This window comes from Leuciscus leuciscus (genome assembly GCF_965113295.1).
Source record: "Leuciscus leuciscus genome assembly, chromosome: 22".
In the NCBI taxonomy this organism is placed as follows: domain Eukaryota; kingdom Metazoa; phylum Chordata; class Actinopteri; order Cypriniformes; family Leuciscidae; genus Leuciscus; species Leuciscus leuciscus.
In genome coordinates, this window is record NC_138746.1 from 36,657,702 (window position 1) to 36,673,565 (window position 15,864).

The window sequence follows — 15,864 nt, forward strand, 5'->3', positions numbered from 1 at the left end:
ATTAAAGTAGGCTAGTATGAGTGTTTACTCTAATATGGTTAATATTCTAATGTTTAGACCTGTGTTTACTGTACTGTGTTTGTGGATATCTGCTCAAATGTAGATATGTGTTATATGGTAACAATAATGTTTCATAGTTTGGAGCGGCTCAATCGCTTCTGTAAATGTTCTCTGCACGTGCTGTGAGTTTGAGTCACTCGCGCTGTGCGTTTGAAAAGCAAAACGCGCCAAACATTAGGCTTCATGTTTTTACTCCAATCTCATTTCAACGAATGGAAACATTAGAAGTAACATATGATAATCCATATATTTTTCTCTAGTGTAGTTGTTACTTAAGTGTTTATTTTTAACGATTTATAGGCTGCATGCTATAGGCTATTGTTATTATTATTTTATGCAGCCCTACACGTATATGCATAAGGCACAACGAACCTGGTGATCATTATATATATATGTGTGTGTGTGTGTACAGCCCGTTCTCATCCCAAGGCGTCATATACTGACGCTTTTGACATTTCGTCTACATCGAACGCACATGGCACCCTTTAGCGTCAATATGAGACGCAGATAGATATGGGCCAGAAGGCGCCTCCTAGCGGTCTAACCCTAACCCTACCCCAGACCTAAACCTACCCATAACCGAACAAAGCTCTGTGCGTCTCACATTGACGCTAAAGGGTGCCATGTGCGTTCGATGTAGACGAAATGTCAAAAGCGTCAGTATATGACGCCCTAGGATGAGAATGCGTTGGTATTTTGTAAATTTTAAATCCCAAATTTAACCAGAAAAATCTCAAATGTATTCCCAAAATCGTGCAGCCTATATGTAGCAAGGTTCAATGTTGTGGGAAGAAGGAAGGAGACAGGGTCGGCTTGCTGTGGAACATGTGTCCCTTTTTATGCAATATTTCTCAAAACAAAAGTCGCGCTCTCAGCGCTCTCCAAACACAATCTCTTTCAAATAGCTTCTTGATAACAATTTCTTTGACTTTCTGTAGCCAGCAGCGTGCACACGATTCAACAGCCACTCTCTCTCTCTTTGCTTCACACTTCCAGGTAGCTTTTATCCGGTTCCCCACGGCAATTACTGCAACGAGATCCAGGTGTACGTCATTACGCACTTGACCTACTGACGTGCGACTCGTCTCCCGACTCTCTCTCCTGTCACAGACGTCGCTGAACCACGCCCCCCTCGCCACACTATAGTTTCTCTTTTTTTACAGGAACCATATGAGTCTCTGTACATGACCATGGTAAAATGAAAAATCAAACACCTTGGAAATGACAGGTATGTACTATGTTTCATGAATGGCACAAAGTAATGTGACTGTTCAAGTCTCTGTCTTTAGATCTGTGTGTTCAATAATGTGCTTTTTTGTCCTTTGTTGTGTATCTTTGGATTATGTTGTATTGTAAATAAATCCAAACAATCAAAAAGCCATTCTTTTTTAAATATCTCCTCATTCTTTGTGCAAGGTTCCTCATAATGATAGGGCCTGATAGCACCTGATAGGGCCATTATGGGAGGGTCTTTCTCAGGTATGAAACACATCAATATTCATGATGATTCACGCCTCCTCGCATAAAGCTTTCTTACACAAAACATCTTACAAATTTTAAATCAATATATTGTTTTATATGAATGAGTAGGCAGGATGGTTTTCACATAGTTTTGAAGCACATATTCTAGGCTACGTAATACAATTTTCAAAAGTCTTGTGAAGCAATAATCAGTATGGGTTTCATGACCTTATTTCAGTGACAATTTTCTTTTTGTTTTTTCAAAAACAGAGGATTTTTTTTTTCAAGTAACTAGTCGGTGTTCATTTAAAATTCCAAACACACTGAAATGGGCATAATCTCTCGAATCATCTGATAAAGCCATTAAAGTTGTGCGTATCGTGCACACGCCTGATTTTTATGTGGGCAAGACTTGAGACTAAAGAAACGCAATAGGTTTTGAGAATTGTTTATATCTCACAATTCTGACTTTATTTCTCACAATTGCATGTTTACATCTCACATTTATGAAAAAAAAAAAAAAAGTCTGAATCGTGAGATAAAAAGTCACAATTGCCTTTTGTGTTTTTTATTCCATGGCAGAAACAAGCTTTTTTGGGACAGGATGAGAAACAGAGCAAGAAAATGAGAGGAAAAAGAATGAGACAATATGATAGAAATGACAGTCGAAGAGAAGGTACAGCTAATATAGTATTATTGTATAAATATATTTTTGTAAATGCAACAGTTAGTATCAGTCATTACTTGTCGGATAAGATTAGAGATAGTGGGCCCTATCTTGCACCCAGCGCAAGTGACTTTGTGCACCGACGCATGTATCATTCCTATTTTGCACCCACACAAAGCGGACTTTTCCCTCCACAGAAGCACGTCGGTAAGTTAGGAAATACACTTGCGCTCCCGGGGGCGGTTCAGCGCAAAGAGGAGGCATGTTCCGGCGCAAACGTTCCTTCATGCTATTTTGCAGGTTTAGAAAACAATTGCGCCACTAACCAGGAAAAAATAGTTTAAAGTCAGTGGCGCGTTGCGCATGTTATTCAAATGCTATTTTAAGGGCGCATGCTTGGCTATAATCAATGTAGCGTGTGCACAACGCGCATACACTTTGATTCTCTCATCTACACAGAAGCAGCAGTTTTCATTTTTGCAAATCATACATTATTACAATAGATAGATAGATAGATAGATAGACAATTTATTATAAAAGCATACATCTAGCTTACACATTTACCCAAATTATCATACGCCTGTTTAACCGAAGTTAATTTGGGTGGATTTCTCCATTTCAATGTAACTTCTCTCTTTTACGGCCGTGACGAGAGCGTTGCTCTCCTTGGCTGTGAACCGCTCCTGGCGCGCGCCTGGCAAATCCGCCGTTACAATAGCAATCCGCTATGGAAAAAGCGCATCTGCTCTTAAAGGGAATGTGAGATGACGCTCTGATTGGTTTATTTCACGTTACGCTCAAACCACACCTATGAATAATGAAGCTACTTCAGACCAACCCATTTTAGATTTGCGCCTGGCGCAAGAGTCATTTATCCCGCCGGTATAATAGCAACAGCGCCGAAACCCGCCCACAGAGTTACTTGCTCTTTGCGCTTGACACTTGCGTTTCAGATCGTTAAAATAGGGCCCACAATGTTTATCAGGAAGCCACTAGAAAGTTGTCCCATAATTCTTTAATCCTTTATTCCTCCAGTGAGCAAACCAGATGAAGAAAAAGAAACAAAAAGCTCATGCCGGTGTTGGATAAAGGATAAAGACAAATATTGATTTGATGATGATGATGATGATGATGATGTTTATGTTCAGACTATCAGGTCACTGTTGAATATGCACTTCAATTCACTTCACAGATAAATATCTTGTGGAGGTTGAGAAGAGAGACCCCTGATGCTAGTGTCTAGAAGAGCTAGATAAATGCTTCGTTCAGTTTATTCATTCATTAAATAACCAGACTTTTTAAAGGTGGTTTAAACCCATTTTTTTTATTATTTTTTTAAAGATTAGTAGTTTTATCTATATCTTTAATAAGTCAAATGTAAATGGTGCTGTATTACCATTGTGCATGAAATTTACTATATATATAAACCTACCATTATGAAATATGACCACATACAACATGGACAAATGCAGAAATTCAGACACAGGGCAAAGATGGCAACACTGTATATGTTTTTACTCAAACATATCACACAAATACATATCTGAACATATTTATTTCAGCCCATTACAACAGAAAAAATTGCGGCCACAATTCAATTAAAATATTTTTCATTTTCTTGTTTTCTTAAAAAAAAAAGATTACTTTGTATTTAAAGATAATGTTGACTTAGTCATTTTAAGCCCTTCAAGAGAGCACAAATGTTACTCACTGTTACTCACACATGTACATGTTCTCAATGTATACATAATAGGCAGAATATTTAAACTATTCACCAACATGGGTGTTGCACAGATTCTGGTGTCATCTAATGTTTGATAAGGAAGTGCTTAACACAAGAACCCTAACTATTACATTCATAGACAGACGGAATTTACATTTGTGCTTCATGCAAGAGTGTAAGTGATCATTTCTCTTCTGGGAACAGATTTAAGTATTCTGATGAAGGTTCACATATTTTCAGTGTCAAAATGTATTTTGCTGACACTCTAAACCATTGATAAAACATTGCATATATAAGTGGATTCATACAGGAATTCATGCATAACATCCAATACATTACATTAATTATAAGAGTGTCATTTTCGTCATGCCCAAAAGAAAGAGTAACTATATAGTACGGTGTCCAAAAAAGAAGATAAACCAGTACTACAATCCCTAAGGTTCTTGCAGCCTTTTTTTCTGATTTGGCCTTTTTTTCTGTGACTGAATTTAAATGCTTAGCTTGCCGTTTTGCTACAAAGCAGATTTTCACATATAAAGGGATAATTATACAACAAGGAGCCGCTAAACAAACAAAAGCATCTATTAGAAGATTTTCCAATGTAACAACAAGTATGCATTCTCCAATACATGTGTGGTTCCTCTCTGGATACAGTAAAAACTCATACAACAGATAAAATGAATAAAAGAAGGAGAATAACCAGTTTACAACAATTGAAACAACAGCTCTGTTATTATTGACTCTTATTGGATATCGCAAAGGGTCATTCACAGCAATGTATCGATCCACAGATATAATAATCATATTACCAAGAGATGCCACGACAACAACGTAAAGAATAAGAGGAAATATTGAGCAAAATATTTCTCCAAAGTACCAGCATGGCTCAATCAGTTTCATTCCCTGCACTGGCATGAGAATCAGTCCTGCGATCAGATCAGCCACTGCCAGAGAGAAGATCAGCACATTGGTGGGAGTGTGGAGCTGCTTGAAGTGCGAGATGGAGATGATCACCAACAGGTTCAGAAACACGGTGAACACCGATGTTACAGCGATGAAAATGTACACAATAATGTACTCTGCTTCAGGTCGGATACTTCTGGTACAAGACAAATTGTTGTTTGGAAAGCAGTATTGGATTGTTTGATTGTCCATGTTTGTCACTCCCCAGTTCAGATTCTGTGTGAGGATGCTTGTCAGTTTAGCCCCCTGGTCCTTGTCACTGACACAACTCAGTTTTATAGGCACAGAAAGCACAGCGACCACCCCATTCAACAATACAACCTCTCAAATCCACCCACTAGTTAAATATGCATAGACCTGATCAATCTGATCTATACAATATAGTGGATTAGCGAATCTAATAAAGCTAGTTTACTCTTACATTCTGCCTATGTAAGACAGCATCTGTTCTAACAAACAGCAGGCAAGTGCACTTCTGTAAGAGCAATAAGTCCAATCCATCGCCTTCCATTCCACTCAAAATGATATCCATGTTAACATACAATAAAAATTAAAGATTGAATCTGGATATTTTCACATTTACAGTATAGGGCTACCACCAATTTATGTCCCTGGATATAATCTCAAGAAAGGAGCCTTGAAAAATTATTAGACTGTTATGCAAAGGCAAAATAGAATAACTCATTTAGTCAAAATTGAATTATGACCACAATTTATCCTCATAAACTATGATCTGTCCTTTGACAGGAGGGGTGAGGAGGCCCGGTGAAGCCATAAGGATGACGATCCCAGGTGGAGCCGAGGTGGAGAGGGGCCAAGGTGGAGTGATGGGCTCAGAGGATTTAGATAAAGCCAGGGGAATGACATCTTTTGGCGGTGCTAACGAACTGGAAGCCCCAGGCAGATCCGAGTTGCTAGGTGATGCCAATGAGGGAGGATCCAAAGGGCTGAAAGGAGCCAACAAAGACAAGGCTCGAGAACTGGTTGGCCTAAGCAGAGGAGGTGGGAGTGGGAGGCTGGGTGGGAGCAGGTTTGGAAATAATCTCTTTATATTCCTTAATCCCACAAGGGTTCAAGTTCATCATATCCACAGCTGTGCCCGGAGTATGGACAGGGCTCCACTCCATGCCTTCATATTCTGTTAATATTCCCACTGAAACGGATACAGGAATCAGCTCACACACCTGCTCAGACTGAATTGGCTCAGGTGACAGACATGGCTGCAGGAATTTACTTTGTAGTGGGCATCTGCTCAGGCTCTTGGTCCGTAGCGGGCATCAGCTCCGAGTCTGTGGTGGGCTGCGGTTCCGGATCCGTTGTGGGCATAGGCTTAATGCAGATGATATTATGATGGAGGGAGTGGAGTGGAAGGGCTGCAGCGGAGTTACTCCGTTGTCCTCCACCTCACCGACAGTACAATGCCCTAATATTATGTCATGCTGGAGGTGATAACAAGGAGGTGCAGGTGAACATAATTAACCAATGAGTAGCCATGGCAACAGACTAGCAACAAGAACCAAGGTAACAGGAACAGAACAGAATAGAACATGAGAAGGAAAAACAGGAACAAAAGGAAACCACATGTGAGTCCACAAACAGAACATAACCATTACACATATGAGCTAAAACATTATGACCAGTCACAGGTGAAGGGAATATTATTGATAATTTCCTAACAAGGCCACATATTAAGGTCTGGGTAGATTAGACGGTAAGCAAACAATTAGTTCTCGTAATCAACGTGTTGGGTGCAGGAGAAAAGGGCAGGAATAAAGATCTGAGCAACTTTGACAAAGGCCAATTTGTTACGGCAAAGCGACTGGGTCAGAGTATCTCTGAAACGGCAAGGATTGTGGGTTGCTCCCAGTCAGCAGTGGTGAGAATTTACCAACAGTGGTCTGAGGAGGGACAAACCAGTGACAGGGTATTGGGTGCCCAAGGCTCACCGGTGCACAAGGTCAAAGAAGGCTATACTCTCTGGTCCGATGCAACAGAAGGACTACTGTGGCACAAGTCACACAACATTTTAATAATGGTTATGGAAGGAATGTCACAACACACAATGCATTGCACTTGCTGCGAATGGGGCTGTGTAGCAGCAGAGTGCCGATGATGACCCTTGTTCACCATCGAAAGAGTCTACAATGGGCACTTGAAGCATCAGAATTGGACCTTGGAGTAGTAGAAGAAGGTTGTCATGTTTTATTTTACATCACATGGATGGCTGTGTACATTTGCGCCTTTTACCTTGGGAAGTGATGGCACCAGAATGCACAGTGGGATGACAACAAGCCGGTGAAGGGAGTGTGATCCTCTGTGAAATGTTCTGCTGGAAAACCCTTGTTCCAGCCATTCATGTGGACGTAAATATGACACATGCCACCTATCTAAACATTGTTGCGGACCGGGTACACCCTTTCATAACAGTGGTGTTCCCTGGTGGAAGTGGACTCCTCAGCAGTATAATGCACTCTGCCACACTGCACACATTGTTCAGGAATAGTTTGAGGAACATGATGAAGAGTTCAAGGTGTCGCCCTGACCTCCAAAATCCCCATATCTCAATCCAGTTGAGCATGTGTGGGATGTGCTGGATCAACAAATTTGGCTCAACCTTGCAACCTTCAGGACTTTAAGGATCTGCTACTAATGTCTTGGTGCCAGATACAACAGGACACATTCAGGGTCTTGTAGAGTCTATCCCTCAGCGAGTCAGTGCTGTTTCGGCACTATCCGGAGGATCAACAACATTTTAGGCAGGTGGTTATAATGTTTGACAGGTAAAACATGAGCTTATTGATTCCATTAAATCAATCTGCTGTATCATTTTAACCATTACTCATGGTAAGAGGATATTATAAATATTTAGCTTATGTTTTCAATGTGATTGAGTAATGAGTTATATTTCAATAAAGTTTAATGATGCAACACAAACACATTTAGTAGTGTGCAAGTTGTTATTTAGTGCTCTTTAACATTGCAACTATGGTAAGTTGTAACTTACAGCTTGTGCAACTGGCCCCAGGTTCCAGGCATATCAATTACATCAGTGGTTCTCAACTCTGATCCTGGAGAGCCACAGTACTGAAGAGTTTGTATGTCTCCCTTATCTGACAAACCATGTTCAGTTCAAGCTGCTCTAACAAACTGATGATTTGAATCAGTTGTATAAATGTGATTTCTCATGGAAAATATATAAACATATGATTCTGTTTGTTCATTGGTAGTTCTAGGTTGTCGGTTCTCTTTAATGTCAAGATATAATGTTATAATGTTAATGCAGTTGTGGTCTAATGGTTAGAGAGTCCGACTTATAACCCCAAGGTTGCAGGTTTGAGTCTTAGTACCGGCAGGAAATGTAGGTGGGGAGAGTGAATGGACAACGCTCGCTTCCACTCTCATTACCCACAACTGAGATGCCCTTGAGCAAGACACCCAACCCCCAATCGCTCCCTGGGAGCACAGCAAAAATGGCTGCCCACTGCTCTGGGTGTGTGTTTAATACTCACTGGTGTGTGTGTGTGCTCTTGGATGGGTAAAATGCAGAGTACAAATTCCAAGTATGGGACACCAATTGGCTACATGTCACGTCTAACTCTTGATAAATCTCCAACATATTCCTGTGATTAATTAAAGCCTATTTAAATATATCTCCTTTGTTGTGCTATTTGACCAGCGTAAACTTGACAGAAGAATCGACCATAACAGATATGGATTTACCGGCCATCCAGCTGCTCTGCATAGAACAAGAGCAGCAATCTCAAGAGGTCCACACCAGGAAATTTCTACAACTGGCGTGCCTAACGAACTTTCCAGACCACTCGCTGTGCATATTCCTCACACAAGTTTGAACGAACGCACAAAGGCTCCAGTTCCAGAGCCCAGCCAGCCGCCTCACAAGGAGCGAATGCCAGAGTCCACTGTAGACGGAGAGCCTGCCTCAATGAAGTTGTCAAGAGTTGAGGACTGAGCAAGCCATCGCTCCAGAAGCCGAGCCGTGGGAGTGCTCGTGGAGTACTAGGGCAAGGAGGAAAGCCCCACCCACACTCCATGAGTGAGCTGCAGCTGGCCTCTGCAAAAATATATGAAAATTTGGAAGATGATATTCCCCTTATTCTCCTGTCCCCACTGGTTCTGCCAAGCTCCAAGTCTCCTGTGTCTCCCGTGTCTCTAGAAATCCCTCCCAGCCACCCTCTCCTGCCTCCTCATCCAAAGTGAGCAAGCCTGTTGGCCCCGTCTCCACTGGTTCCCATCAGTTCCTCCTTTGTTTACTCTAATATGCTGTATGGATGCACCTTGGATTTTCCAGTCTCCAGCTCCGCCCAGTAAAGAGAATCCCCCGGCTCTGCCTCCAGTCGCTGATCCCGTCACTCCATCTCAGCCTGTCAACCTGTCGGCTCTACCTTGGCTCCTCCCTCCCTTTGCTGCGTTTTTGCTGAGTACACTGCCATGGGCAATGAGATTAGGTACCAGGATGCTGTAGGCACTGTGTAAACAGCTTATCTGCCAACGAAGGCTGCGCTGTTAGATAGTATGCCTCAGCAGGCCCCGTTGACTGGGCGGCCAACTTACCTCAGGTGGTTGGCCTTATTAGTTCGGCCAGTAGACTCACTGATGGGTAGTAGGCCTTAAACAGGCCTCCTCAGAACGTTGAACCTCAGAGTCCTAACGTTGTGGGACATACATTATAGCTGCGACCAGGTAGCTAGCCTTATTGAGCCTCCTGTGGGTGGCCTTAATATTTGTGTTGCTGTAGTATGGTTCCCAACAGTATATGTTTGTAGCAGAATAGACTGGCTATCAGCTAGTAGGCCCAACTAGGCCTCCCTGATGGCGAGTCCCCGTCAGTATGAATTTGGCTGACAGCACTGACTTGCTTCAGGCCTAGTAGGCCTCTCAAATCTTCTAAGTGAGTCTTGAGTAACGGAGTATACAAACAGTGGTGTTGATGTTCAGGCGCTGACCTTAGCAAGGCCTCCCTGACTCTGAGCCCCATCATGGGGTGCTCGACTGTTTATTTGCTGGCCAATCAGACAATTTGCTTCAGTGGGCCTCTCTGGAGGCGAGCCCCGATTATGATCAGCTGAATAAGATTGACCACTGTCAGGCGGTTGGCCTTATCAGGCCACCATGTAGCTTGGTCCCCAACCTTACTGGCCATGGCAGTCAGTTTCTTATCTAAAGAAAACTTTCAGGCGACCGGCTTTAACAGGCCGCTCCAAGACTGAAGGCAGGTAGTAGGCCTCTCCAGGCCTCTCTGAAGGCGAGTTCCCACGGATGCTAGCTATCAGGTAGTAGGCATCTCCAGGCCTCCCTGAAGTCAGGTAGTAAAATCCCAAGGATGGGCAACTGCACAGCTAGCTGTACTGACGGCCAGGTAATAGGCCTCACTAGGCCTCCCTCAAGGCGAGTTCCCAAATAAGGGCACTAGGTAGCCAGCCCTCTGGTTATCAGGTAGTAGGCCCAGGCCTCCTTGTAAGTGGTTTCCCAGCAACGCTGGGTTCTGGCAGCTAGTGGCCGCTTGCTATCAGTTCAGCTGGCCTTAGCAGGCAGCTTCTGAAGGCGAGCTTGCGCCCTAGTATGACTAATGGTCATTTTCTGCTACTGGTTCCCTCCCAGAACCTCTCTTCTTTATCTAGCCTACAGCCTGGTTTGCCTACCAGGTAGACCATATGCTCCCCTCACTGAGGGTCTCTATGAGTACTCATAGATTGTAGGCCTCTCGTGAGGCATCCCAGTTAGATCAGCCCTTAGGCCTTTTCAGGCCTCCTCAGTGTTTTGAAACACAAATGCTGGGTAGATCCGTGGATCGAGCAGAGAAACTCCCCTCGCTAGCAAGGGTTTTAAGCACTATGCTGAGTCATGTTCTCCGGGATACCCCATCTCTGAGATCTGGGCCGAGTGGTTCACTGTCAGCTTTGCAGTCCCTCGGGTTGGATGCCTTACCTAAAGTCAAGTGTCCAGAGCCTCTGCCTTCGGACAGACAGGAAGTTGGCCAGACTGAAGTGTCCAATGTAAGTGATGCCAAGTCAGGCCTTCCTGGTGGCATTTCGGGTGAGTATGTTCCCCTGAGTAGTGATTGGCTTGGGCTCCTTCGGGTTCCCTAGCCACATTCCCTAGAAGGGACCTCTTCTAAATTTGAAGCTGTGGTCCTAGGCCCTTGAGCAGGCCCAGGTAGGCATTTCATTAAACAAGGTTTATGGAGGTTTTCCTGTGGAACGTATGGCTTGGACTATGACCGTAGGGAATGCTGTCACTGACAGCCCAGTGTGACCTGAGGGTGAGTGGTTCTGGCATTTCATTTGAATTTGCTGGTTTTGACAGTTGTCACTGCCAATGGGTATGCACTCCCCTTAGCATGGTGGCGTTGGTATATCGTTCCCCTTAACGTCAATCGACGCAGTGCGAGTTCCCTTTCGAAAGGGAACGTCTAGGTTACAACTGTAACCTCTGTTCTCTGAGAACAGGGAACGAGACAATGCGTCTTTTCACCATGTCTCGGGGCCTGCCTACCAAACACTCCCTTCAGACGAAAAGGTGATTATCATGTTTGCAAGGTGCCCTTATATACTTCCAGGTCGCAGGTTAATGATTCATGGGCTGTCGCTGGTCATAAGATTACCGTGATTTGATTGCGATTTCAGACATCTAAGGCGTTCCCCTTAGCGTCAATCAACGCAGTGTCTCCTTCCCTGTTCTCAGGGAGCAGAGGTTACAGTCGTAACCTAGACGTTCTATGTATTTATATCCCTGTGTTTCAGTTCTATGTTGTCGAATCTCGTTATTGTTAAGTCTGAATAAATCTCCTATGTATTCCTATGTTATGAGTGATTTTGGATTATTAATTAAAGCTTATTTGAATATATCTCCTTCGTTGAACTATTTGACCAGTGGAAAAGTGACTGATTCTGGTATTTCATCTCTTTGCTGTGTATTTTGAATGTGACAATAATTCAGACCCTGCACATTTTACCTGTTAGCTTTCTCAGCACTTGTCCGAATAAACTATTTTGGTGTTCATTTGCGATAAAAGGCATGTTATAATTTAACAAAAATTACAGGGTTGATTTCCCTTTGAATGCCAGGTACTAAACCAATTATACTTTTAGGTGTGTTAAAACATCCTATAACTTTGACTGGTTTTCATGAAACAGAAAGATATAATGGAAATATGTCTCTCTGCAATGCACTAAGAATAAAAAAAAACTTACAAGACTACAAACATAAAAAATGACTACAAGTAACTTGTTTTATACAACAGTATAACCTATAATTGTTCACATTTTATAATTTATTAACTACCATCTTCATGTGTATTTTTTAAGATATGTTTAAGATATGTTTGGCCTTTATTGGACAGAACAGTATAGAGGAGACAGGAAGCAATTGGAGAAGAGGGGAACAGGATTGCGAAAGAATCCGAAATTTAACAGACGTAACTGGTGCTTTATTCCATGCCAGTATCGAGGCATTCCACTGAATGGTTCTTGTAAATTAAAACAAATATTATAACTGCAATCAACACGTTTACAGAAAAACTTGCATTCACTTAGCATTCACATTCATGCATTGTTCATTTTCAATTGTTAAAACTGCCACTCTTTTCACTGCACACAACAAAAGCATTAAGTTTTTGTCTGTTTTCTACAGATGCCGTAAAGTATTTTGGGCTAATGATAAGTAACCTTCATCCAAGGGGAATGGATGTTGCATCAGCATATGTCCATGCATCTAACACCTTTAATTGCTAGGCTTCAACATCATGTTTAATGGGACATCATTACTGATGACAAATGTTTTCACGTGCTAATAGACTCCCTGTGGAGAGTTTAAGATTTTGCCATGTAAACAGCTTGGTTCAGTTAAAAGTGTTGATTGGTCTCAAAAGGATTGAACACAGAATCATTACATCATAAGAAAGCCAAGAGGACATTGCCGTTCAGGGGCTGAACTCACTTCGAATTCTCTAAATAGTTCCTAGCAAGGAAGTTAAACCTATTCACAAAACTGCTAAGATCAAGTTTTAGAAACTGCTTTGTTTCAGTGTTTCAGCCATAGAAATACATCAATAAAACAATATGTCAGGATACATTTTCCTCAGGAAAGTCATTCACTGTCCGTAGCTTGTCCGTTACAGTGCAAATTCCCTAATCAAACACACCTTCTTCAGGTAACCTGACTCAGAGGACCTGATTTAGGCCATCAGCTCATTAGTAGAGACTCCAAGACCTGAAATATTGAAGTACTAAGAGAACATAAAAAAGTAGATATATTGTTAAATAAATGCACTAAATGATCAATACATTATTTTTAAGCATGGCAACTCATCCATGTCAATATTAATGTGACAACTCCATGGGGTTAGAGTGAAGTTCAGCATACAAACAACAAACATATCAACAATTATACATATAGAGCTAAAAAACATTAAAAGTTCTTATACCTTATAGAGTACTTATTGTAATATTTATTTAAAGTGCATACATTTCCGTTTGCATAATGTTCCATTTTGTGCAGCCTTTAATAGAGAGGACATTTTGTGCAAAACGAAGATTTTTTAAATGGTACTTCACAATCCCCCCGAGTAAATGATCTAGTCCTAGTCTCGCTATTTTTCTTTTTGATAAAATCCCCCAGGGGTGGTGGGGCGATTCCATTCATTGATTTTAAATAAGACAGCTACTTTTTTTTATTTTTTTATCTTATTTTCAAAATTTAGGAGTTGATACTTTTCAAAAATTGGACAACGATGAAACGACTGTGGTTTCCTGTCAAATACCTTAACTGCTTTTTTATACAGTTGATCAATGGGTTTTAATGCAGTAACTCCAGCAAAAGACCAAACTGTGAAGCAGTATTCAATGTGGGAAAAAAATCATACAATGGAGATAGGATTTAGAAGCCTCTGTTGTAATGTAGGACCTGATTTGTTTGTAATTTTGTAGATTAAATTTTATAGCATTGATTACCTTTTTTATGTGTTTTTTGAAAGTGAGATTTGAATCTAGCACAACCCCAAGGTACTTGAACTGAGCTACCAACTCCAATTCCTCACCTCCCAAAAACACAGAAGATCTACTTCTTGTTGGTGGTTGTTCAGTGAGTGTCTTACATTCAATTTTTAAAGTATTTGGCTTCACAGATTTTTTCTTTTTTGTAAACATCATCACAACGGCCTTTTTGGTATTAAGAGACAAATTTGATTTAGCCAGTTTTGAACTTTAGTTAGTGCATTTGTAAGGTTTGTAGCTATTATCTTTGCATCTTTACCATGTATGAAGATCACAGCGTCATCCACATACATCTGCACATTAAAGTCCAGACAAGCAGCTGGAAGATCATTAATGTACATTGAAAACAATAGAGGCCCAAGAATTGAGCCCTGCGGAACTCCAACATGATTGCTAATGGAATGGGATTTAACACCTTCTATATTAACACATTGTGTTCTGTTTGATAAATATGATTGAAACCATGCTATAGCATCTGTAGAAAAGTTCAAATGTGTGAGTTTGGTTAGCAGTACTTGATGGTTGACTGTATCAAAAGCCTTTTTAAGGTCTAAAATTACAGCTCCTACACAAGGACTCTTATCCAATAAATACTTGATCTGTTCAATCAGAAAGCAATTCGCTGTCTCAGTGGAGTGATTGGGCCGGAAACCGAACTGCATATGATGCAATGGGGTAAAACTTTTATCCAGATGTTCAACGAGTTGTTTTGCTATCCACTTTTCAGCAACTTTAGAAACTATTGGCAGGATGCTGATTGGACGGTAGTTGACGACCTGTGTTTTTTATCCTGATTTAAAGATGGGTGTAATAATGGCCTCTTTCCAAGTTGACGGAACTGCCCTTTGACTGATTGATTGATTAACCATAAGAGTAATAGGTTGTACCAAGGCATCGTTATGGGTTTTTAAAAAGTTAGTGTCAACACCATGGACATCCATAGCTTTGGAGTTTTTGAGAGCAGCAGTGATCTTTATTACCTCTGCCTCTGTTATGTTTTGTATCTGAAAGATGGGCTGGTCTTCATTTAATAGTCGAGGTAAAATATTAGAAGGAACGAAGGACCTTGTTATTTCAGATATACTGTCTATAAAATAATTATTAAAAGTGTTTGCCACGATCGTAGGATCTCTAATCAGGGCATTATCCACAGCTAACTCAATGGCTTTAGTTTCCTTTTTATTGTGTTTACCTAATAATTTATTAAAAATTTGCCATGTTTTTTTCCCGTCACCTCTTGTACTTTCTATAATGGAAACAAATGCTTTAGCTTTTCTTAAAGTTTGTATAACTTTATTAAGTGCATGTGTGAATTTTTCCCTGTCAGTGGACAAACCAGATTTCAAATATCGTTTAAGCAGCACATCTCTTATTTTTAATAGATTTTTACAGGTTTGATTTAACCATGGTAGATTATTTCTCTTCTTGGCCCCACCACTCCCCCTACGGGTGAAGGAGGACATTACATCTTTAAGCTTGTTGATAAAAGAGTTACAACTGCTTTCTATATTATTTGAGAGTAATATGTATATATATATATATTGACTTCCAGTGAGAGTACGCTGTGCGCGAAATGGCTGCCGCTTCTCATCGTTAATCATTGTTTTGTTTTGTTATTCGTTTGTTTGTTACGTTTCATCTTCTACTGTTAATGTCATTGTGTTGTTTGCTTCTGGGCGACACTTCTGTCGCTGGAACATCTGATTCTGGATGTTTTCTCGGGACATTAAAACTGGATAAATAATCTGGATAACCTGTCATTGGGAAAGAGCTTCTGGATCTGCCTTCTCGGGACATAAAATCTGGACTTAATGGAATAGTGTTGGATGTTTGAGTGAAGCTTCCTGAACTGCTATGTGATATTGGACTTATTCTTCGGACAATCTCTGCAAACTTCTGTTCAGCGTCTCACTTTGTGAAATCCCTGCGAGCCCTCTGCCCACTGTCTTGGCTTTACCACTCTGCACTCTCGGTAGGTA

At 41.2% G+C, this 15,864-nt stretch overlaps 1 protein-coding gene across 1 annotated transcript; it reads right to left on the reverse strand.

The window, feature by feature from the left end:
* Window positions 1-4,094: 4,094 nt before the first annotated feature.
* On the reverse strand, window positions 4,095-5,649 carry LOC309486888 (trace amine-associated receptor 13c-like; the record flags this gene model as incomplete). Its single annotated transcript, XM_082154355.1, has 2 exons — window positions 4,095-5,133; window positions 5,582-5,649. 2 exons carry the CDS (start codon window positions 5,647-5,649, stop codon window positions 4,095-4,097), a joined length of 1,107 nt encoding a protein of 368 aa, XP_082010481.1.
* Window positions 5,650-15,864: the final 10,215 nt, after the last annotated feature.